General features: G+C 34.7%; 1 protein-coding gene across 2 annotated transcripts in view; it reads left to right on the top strand.

Annotated features, from left to right (window-relative positions):
* Positions 1-9,589, top strand: part of PTPRR (protein tyrosine phosphatase, receptor type R) — a 229,108-nt gene that overhangs the window by 115,319 nt on the left and 104,200 nt on the right. For both annotated transcript variants that reach the window (XM_011374274.2, XM_011374277.1), the window contains 2 exons: positions 6,415-6,528; positions 9,258-9,413. In XM_011374274.2, coding sequence (XP_011372576.1) covers positions 6,415-6,528; positions 9,258-9,413 — 270 coding nt within the window. The remainder of the gene's footprint in view (positions 1-6,414; positions 6,529-9,257; positions 9,414-9,589) is intronic.

The following is a 9,589-nucleotide window of genomic DNA, read 5'->3' as shown; positions in this document are numbered from 1 at the left end:
TGAGAAAGGTAGGAATGTGAAATATTGGAATAAAAATCATTGGTATGTAAATAATAGCGGAGGACAATGCAGAGAGTTATAAGAAGGGACTGAGTGATGCTTCCTATAGGTCAGAGGTTTCTACTTAGTTCAAAGACATAAACAGAGAAACTTTTACTTTTATTCCTGGAAATCACTTGCCAAGCTAACCAATGGCCAGGATTCTAGGTAGCAATAAGGACACATTAAAGTTAGAGAGAGGTTGGTGGATTCCTCCTGACAGGCTTTGGTCCTGAAGGAAGCTGAGTTCTTTTGCGTCTGTTGTGAATTGAGACTGGACTTCTCTCAAGGGCTTTGAGGCTATCTCTTTAGGGAGAGAAATGGCCATTTGGTCTTCCTTCCCCTAATGGGGCCACTGAATGTGATCCTGACTCTTACTGGGGATGACCACATGCCAGTCCAGGCTGCCTAATAACATCAAGAGGGGGGCTGACCTTTAGAAACCTGCCCCACTACCAGACAAAAATAGTACAACCATCCTTTCAAAACAAATAGCCAAAACTCAATCACATACTTACAATTTAAAGGTAATGCTGGTGCCTAAATTCAAGTGCTACATTTTAATCAGTTGCGTTGGACTGATTTATATCTAAGACTTAACAGGTTTCAACTACTTTAGTGGACAGTCTTCTTTTTAATAAGAAAATCTTATTAAAAGTGGTATTTCCTTTGTTGCGAGGAGGAGTAGTGAGGGGAAGGACCTAGGCCCCAGGTAAAAGAAATCGACTCAGGAATCTCTTAACAAGGGAGAGACCCAATAAATTTAAATAAAGATGGAGTTTGAAATCCTTGAATTTGTATTATGTTTAGTATTTTTCTTTATGTTTATATATTTGTAATATCAATAAAAATGCTCAATTGATCTTGGATAGTATCTCTGTTTACATTATTTACTACTGTTAAGTGGCTGAACATTTGCATTTGGAAAGAGCATTGTAATCTCTTTGAAATTAAAAACTTAAATTATTTGCGTGTTAAATGACAGAAATAACCAAATGGGTTTAACATTCAGACTAAATATATCTTTCACTGTTGTTTGGTAACTTTAAAGCTGTAATGCTCTTGTTGCTATTGAAATTTATAGTCTATTGCAGTTGTTTAAATTTCACATAACGGGATGAGGAGAAGCTGTGCATCTCCAGCATCTATCCAGAAGCATATATCCTCTAACTACAGGAAGTCATATACTCTTCTCTGAAATAAAATTCTCATTTTGTCTAATTGCGCTCATGTATAATGTCTGGCACATATTAGACCCTTAAATATATATATATATATATTTTTCTGTTTGTACTACAGTTTACTATCACCATTTATGGGGAATAGTCAGAAGTGTGTGCACACAATGTGGAATCAATCCAGCTTTTCACAGGCAAGCAAAGAGTTAAGGCCAATTATTCAAATGTTTTGATGCAATAAACCAGATGACTGCAGTTTTAAACTAACTACTTCGACTCACTTGTTCACTTTAGTTAAGTAGTCTAAAATTTCTATTTCAAATGCACAGCTTTTGCCTTTTTGGAAAGTTGCCTCTTTTTTTGATAATTTTTAATCTTGAGTTCCCATTTCACTTCCATTTGCCATTCACTCTGAGAAACTTAGACTTGAATACTGTTTCCACAGTTACAAGTCCCAAGTTAGTCATGGCCCTGGGAATTGAGTTCTCAAGTGTGTACACAACCCCCTTGACTCTCAGTTCCCAGCGTGGACCGTTGGCTCCAAGTTTTGCCCATGGGGATCAGGGACAGTGCCTACCTGCTTATACCCTGCCTGGCAAACACTGGTGAGCCAGAAGTCAATGGTTCCTCGTCAGGGTTTATGGGAACTAGCGAACCCATCTTCGCCTTGCAAGAGAAAGGGAATAAATAGTCTCCAATAAAATATCCCATATCTACTGGCAACTTCCACAACCTCCCAGAGCTGAAAGTCAGCTATTAGATAAAAAGAAGCTTCTGTTTCTTAGTCACCAGGTAGACTGAGTTTTTCTAATCTCTTGGGTTTTCCAGGTAAATACATAAAACATGCTTAAAAGTGTAATAGTTTTTCTCATTACTGCATTTCCAAATTCATCTTTTCTGTATTAAATTATGTTGTTATACATTGGAAACATTTTTAGACTATAGAAAAGTACAGAGAATAATATAGCAAAAAATTGTGTACCATTAGATAGTTTTTATTTAATAAAAAGAAATATTACTGATTTTCTACCTATTCCCAACATTTCTTTTCCCTGCTCCCCAGAAGCAAGTTGTACCTTATAGTTGGGCTGTAAGGTAGAGTTTTTGAATGGATTGTGCCTTCTTCTGGATCTCAGAGTTTGGCAAGGAGTCCACTTTCAGATCTTAACATGGCCAAGCCTATGGCCCCATCCCCCCATGCAAATATTAAAAGATTCTAAGGTATAAATACAGTCTAGAGCTTCAGCGGGGTCCACCATTTTGATTGGTAACCATTATATCTTTTTTGACATCCTCACTCCCTCTAATTTCTGTAGCTTTGAACATTTGGCTCAGTTTTCAGTCACTTATTTTGTACCAACTTTATGGATAGAGGATGATTTATTTCCTAATAAGACTAAAAATTCTTGAAGCTGTATCATTCTCTTTTTAGAGCAAACTGGAAGAAGGCTCTCTAATCTATTCTTATACTAGAATAGGCAGCCATCCAACAGTTATTGATAACCTACTATGGTCAAGTTTGTAAATTAAGCATTATAAACATACAACAAATGCATAAATATATATAAATGCATTATAAAAAAATCAAAAATGAAGATCAGATATTATAATTAATACCTCAAAAATACAAAGGATCATAAGAGACTACTATGAATAATTATATGACAACAAATTAGACAACCTACAAGAAATGGATAAATTCCTAGAAACATACAACCTACCAAGACTGAATTATGAAGAAACAGAAAATCTGAACAGACTAATTAATAGTAAGGAGACTGAATCAGTAATCAAAAACCTCCCAACAAAGTCCAGAACCACATGGCTTCACTGGTGAATTCTACCAAACACCCAAAGAAGAGTTAATATCAATTCTCTCAAACTCTTCTAAAAAATAGAAGAGGAGAAAACTCTTCTAAACTGATTCTACAAGGCCAGCATTATCCTGATAACAAAACCAGACAACACCACAAGAAAAGAAAATTACAGGTGAATATCCCAGATGAACATAGGTATGACAATCCTCAACAAATTATTAGCGAATTGAATTCAACAATACATTAAATGATCATATACCACGATCAAGTGGTATTCATTACAGGGATGCAAAGATGGTTCAACATCCACAAACCAGTCAATATTATACACCACATTAACAAAATTAAGGATAAGAAATATATGATTATCTCAATAGGGAAGAAAAAGCATTCGACAAAATTCATCATCCATTTGTGGTAAAAACTCAATAGAGGGAATATGCCTCAGCATAATAAATGCCTTATATGACAAGCCCACAGCTAATATTATATTCACTGGTAAAAAGCTGAAAAGTCTTCCTCTAAGATCAAGAACAAGATAAAGATGTTCACTTTTGCTACTTTTATTCAACATAGTTTTAGAATTCCTAATAAGAGTAATCAGGCAAGAAAAAGAAATAAAAAGCATCTAAGTTGAAAAAGAAGAAGTAAAATTGTCCCTATTTTCATTTGGCATGATGTTATATATAGAAAACCCTAAAACAACATCAAACAACTGTTAGAACTAATAAGTGAATTCGATAATGTTGCAGATACAAAATCAATGCACAAAATCTGTTACATTTCCACACACTAATAATGAACTATCAGAAAGAGAAATTAAGAAGACAATCTCACTTATAATTTCATGAAAAAGAATAAAATATCTAGAAATAAATTTAATAAGTGAGATGAAAGACCTATAAACTGAAAACTATAAGACATTAAGGAAAAAATGTAGGAAGACGCAAATAAGTGGAAAGATATCTGTGCTCCTGAATTGGAAGAATTAATATTCTTGAAATGTCCAAACTACCTAAAGCAATCTACAGATTCAGTGCAATCTGTATCAAAATTCCAATGGCATTTTTTACAGAAAGAGAAAAAAGAATTCTAAAATTTATATGGAAACAAAAAAGACCTTGAATAGCCAAAGTAGTCTTGATAAAGAACAAAGCTGAAGATATCATACTTCCTGATTTCAAATTCAATTATAATGCTATAGTAATTAAATAAGCATAGTTTTGGCACCAAAACAAACACATAGATCAATAGAACAGAATAGAGAGCCCAGAAATAAACCCATGTATATCTGCTCAAGTAGTTTATGACAAAGGAGCCAAGCATACGTAATGGGAAAGGACAGTCTCTTCTATAAATGATGTTGGAAAAACTGGATAGCCACATGCAAAAGAATGAAACTGGACCACTATCTTAAACCATATGCAAAAATTAACTCAAAACGAATTAAAGACTTAAACATAAGACCTGAAACCATAAAACACCTAGAAGAAAACATAGGTAATAAGCTCTTTGACAAAGGCCTTGGCAATGATTTCTTTGAATGTGACACCAAAAGTTAAAGCAACAAAAGCAAAAATAAACAAGTGGGACTGCATCAAACTAAAAAGCCTCTGCACAGCAAAGGAAATCATTAACAAAATAAAAAAGCAATCTACTAAATGGGAGAAAATATTTGCAAATCATGTATCTGATAAAGATTAATATCCAAAATATATAAAGAACTTATACAACTCAACAGCCAAAAATAAAAAATAAAAATCCAAATAATCCAAGTTAAAAATGGGCACAGTATATGAACAGACATTTTTCCAAAGAAGATATACATATGCCCAACAGGTACATGAAAAGATGCTCAAAGTCATTATCATCAGAGAAATGCAACTCAAAATCACAGTGAGATATCGCCTAACAGCTGTTAGAATGGCTATTATCAAAAAGACAAGAAATAACAAGTGTTGGCAAGGATGTGAGAAAAGGGAACCCTTAAGCACTGTTGGTGGGAATGTAAATTAATGTAGCCACTATGGAAAAGAGTATAGAGGATCCTCAAAAACTTAAAAATAGAACCATTGTGTGATCCAGCAATTCCACTTCTGGTATTTACCCGAAGAAAATGAAAACTCTAACTCGAAAAGATACATGTACCCCCAAGTTCATTGCAGCAGTACTTACAATAGCTAAGATATGGAAACAACCTAAGTGTCCATCGACGGATAAATGGATAAAGAAATATATATACACATACACAATGGAATAATATTCAGTCACAGAAAGAATGAAATCTTGCCATTTGCTACAATATGGATAGACCCTGAGAGCATTCATTATGCTAGGTGAATTAAGTCAGACAGAGAAAGACAAATGTCGAAAGATTTCTCTTACATGTGAAATCTAAAAATAACCAAGCTCAAAGATACAGAGAACAGATTGGTGTTTACCAGAGGTTAGGGGAAGGGCATAGGAGAAATAGGCGAAGGGGAATAAAAATAAAATATTATTAAATACATATATGTAAGAAATGCATAAAGATTTGGTTTCTCCATCTTGTACAATATCTCAATGTTTATGATGCATTTTTGTTTATGATGTTTGTTAATGCATCATAAACATCTTGTACAATATCTCAATGTTTATGATGCATTAAATATAGTTAAATAGTTTGTGATTTAAATGTAGGGATAGCACCCATGGCTCGAATTAAGACTGTATTATTAGTTTCATAACTTGATTTGTATTTTAGGAATTTTCAAATGTCTAATTGTCTTTTTCCAGAGCGACTTGGAAATTAAGAGTGTTTGGCCAAACAATTGGATAAAAATTGTTAACCTTAGAGCAAATCATCAGTACCATTGGCTTCTTTACCAGAGTTTGAAAATACGTTATTGCACTTCGTTCTTTTGCCTTACACTGGCAGCAGATCACTGTATAGAGAAACTGCCAAGTCTGGCGTGATGGAACTTCATACATCTTTCTCTCCATAACTGTGTGTGAACATAAATTAAAGCTGTCCTCTAGATTGGATTAGTGAAATACACTTGGCCACATATTTAATTCTGTCATCTGGACTTGAACTAAAGCTAAATAAACCAACACACATTTCAGTGAAATTCTTTATGAATTGATTATTCATATGCATTATTGATTATAACTAGACAAATTTCATTATTATACAATGCATCATCTTTTTAACTAACACCAGTTCAAATTTCACATAAAATGTTCCTATCATGTTACCTCCGTTAAAAATGCATTAAGTTACCATGAGTGTGAATTTATCAAAGTCACAGAAATTATTGTGGTCAGTCATCAGTCAGGAACTGAATATCCTGAACCAAAGACTTACGATAATTTGGATTTCTTTTTTCTTTATTTTCCAGACACTGCAAATGGATGTTGACAAGCTGAACATAACCTTGCTTCGAATATTCCGCCAAGGAGTGGCCGCAGCTTTAGGACTCTTACCCCAGCAAGTGCACATCAATCGCCTCATTGTAAGATGCCTCCCTTTTACACTCCCAGCTATAAGCTTTGATCTTTATCGAAGGGCTCGGTAATAAGGATCAATAATAAAGAACATTATTGTTCTTTAGTTCTATAGAACTATAGTTCTATAGTTCTATGGCCCCTGAGCTAAATCTGGCATACCACTACGTTTTTGTAAAGAAAGTTTTATTGCAGTGAGCCACACTCATTTGTTTACATATTGTCTATGGCTCCTTTCATGATACAATGACGGAGCTGAGTCACTGTAACAGGTCATTTGGCTAAATTAATGGTTGAAAGACTTGCTTTCTGGCCCTTTACAGAAAATATTCGTCAGCCCTCTCATAGTTCAAAGCTTGTACCCCAGTAGGTATGAATAGAGGAGCCCAAAATACTTGTCTCACCAACCTGACACTACTCCCAAAATATTCTTCCTAAGAGTGAAACCTTCAGTATCAGCTAAAGCACTCTCTCCAGACAATATCTGTGTAAACTCCTTCAAGTATGTCAGTAGGATGAAAGATACTGAATGCACAGGCAGAGGATTTTGAATAAAAAATAAAGACTCCATTCTTGGAGACAGCAGCCCAAATGGACTGCAAGAATAGATAGTTCTGAAAAGCCAAGAGAAAAACGTACATAGGTATGTGGGGTAGGATGAGGCAAATCCAAAGGATCTTCTGTCCAAGGCCCACTTTAGACCTATCTATCAATCACATACATCCTTTCTTCCCCTCTTTTCTCAGTTGTTTGGAAACCTAGATGTCATCCAACTACGCTTTCCCATCTGTACTTGAAGGTGGGTGTAAGCAAAGGCAGAGAAAGGCAAATTCAAAGCAGATGATTTTTTTCTTTGTAAAAAGCTAATTACCTAAGGTTCCTGTGAAAAGGGACTTTGGAATCATCTTGCAGTTTTAAAATTGTTCTTAATTTCCACTGCAATGGGAACTCAAGCAAGGACTCAGTGTTCTACTTGCCCTAAATTCTTATCTTCTGCTTGAGCTCAGCTTTCTACTATACCAGTATCTGCATTTCCTGCTATAGAAAAGAATTGCTTTTCATTTTGGTTTAGGGTTTTTTTTTTTTTCTTTGCATTTTTATTTGTGTGGAGGGTGAGTTGTTTCATTCTTTATAATGACTTTATTCTAGGACCCAACTATTTCCCGGGACAAAATAAGCTTAAAAAACAAAGTTTTTCACTTGGTACCATAAAAGAGAAAATACAGCATTCCCTAATATCCTGAAAGAATGAAATGGATTATTTATATCCAGGGCAGATCTTGCTCAAATGAGAAGACTTAGGTACTATAGATGTCTTAGCTCTAGGTCTAGATTTATACACACACACACACACACACACACACACACACACACTCATACAGATATCTCAGATATCTTAGATGTCCTTTTGCAGGAATAAAAGAGGGATTTGCCACATCCAGGGAGGGATACACCTATCCTGGGAAAATGTTAGTAGCATTTGTACACGTCTATTTCTAAGAGTAGTTATTATAACTGGTAGAGTTATGAGGATACTCGAGGCAGCAGAGCACAGGGGTGAAGAGCATGTGCCTTGGAGACAGACAGAACTGCACTCCTGTTGCTGGAGTCTAGCTCACTCCATTTTCAGCTTGGCCATGTCTCAGCTGTGTGACCTTAGGCAAGCTACTTATGTTTCTTCATTTGCTGAATGGAGGGAACTATAATACTGATATACTGGAGAGGTTTTGAGCATTAAATGAGATAACAGATTTAAGGTAGATGAGAGTGTGTCAGGCACAAAACTAGTCCTTTATTTCTACTATTGTTGTTATTACATCATAAACTACTTAAATTATTATAAAAATGTTTTGCATCAGTATTATGCTATACTTAGTCATTGTCTATTGTTCCTGCAAATATGGAAACACTTTTTCTGGATTGCTAGTAGTATATTGATACTTTATTTTATTCCTAGTTGAACTGAAAAACTGCATTAAAAGAAAATTTTCTAGCATGAGAGAATTCCATGTATCAAAAAGATGAGCAATAACCTACTTCTATAAGAACATTGTATAAGTTGTAAAAGAGAATCTATCAATGGCAATGTCGTTTTTATGTAGTGTTTATTTTTTATGTGTACGTGGCCTATCAGCCATTTATGGTAGGAGATCTTCTGTCTTCATTTCAGCTAATGAGGTAAAGTATCGTGATATTACTACACAACATACACATTTCTACCAAAGGATAGATTTTAAAAGTGTGACGTATTTGAGAAGAAAAACAGAATCAGGGAAGGAATTTTAAAGCTCATATAGCATCATCTTCCTTACTCCAGCCTCCACATCAGTATAAGTTATAAGAAAAATATATGGAGTTGCAATGTCTAATAATTGTACTATTGCATCAGGTTTTATTTCATTCGATTTGAAAATGCTTCTTCAAGCACAATTACTCAGGGAACATCCAAATGATATATTTCAAAAATTGCAGTATGGAATGGAAAATAAACCAGCATCCAATGAAATATAAAATTATAAATCTTGGGGTGTCAATTAATTGAAAGAAGGCCATGTGAAGATTTGAGGCTGGTAATATTAAGTGGACCAGAGAATTACTAATAAACGTAATCTCCAAGATGCTTTTTAGGATTCTAGGGTTCTGATTTTCTTTAATGTTTCTAGAGGAAAGTCAAAAATATTTCCCCAAATTTTTTTAAAAGGGTTATTAACATATACAAATCATCTGCTTTTACTAGAGCAAGAAGAACAGTGTTGAACTCTTTGTGTCTCCCGTAAATCGAAAAGGAGGAATTTCAGAATCTCTGCCATCTGAGGAAGTGCTGCGTTCACTTAATATCAATGTTTTGCATCAAAGTTTATCCCAATTTGGAATTACAGAAGTCTCCCCTGAGGTATGTTGTTGCATGGAAGATTTCATCTAAAAATTTGCACCTAACTATTTTGCATCTAAAAAGTTAGCATGACATGGTAATCCAACTTCAAGAAGCTTTGCTGTGAATGCTGTTTATTGTATATTATTTGATAATAGAAATCTCCCTAAGGGTCAGAATTCTCTGATCTTCACCTC

The sequence above is a fragment of the Pteropus vampyrus genome, unplaced genomic scaffold, assembly GCF_000151845.1.
Source record: "Pteropus vampyrus isolate Shadow unplaced genomic scaffold, Pvam_2.0 Scaffold9, whole genome shotgun sequence".
Lineage (NCBI taxonomy): Eukaryota > Metazoa > Chordata > Mammalia > Chiroptera > Pteropodidae > Pteropus > Pteropus vampyrus.
The sequence above is the reverse complement of the archived record's forward strand: the minus strand, read 5'-3'. Positions and strand labels throughout refer to the sequence as shown.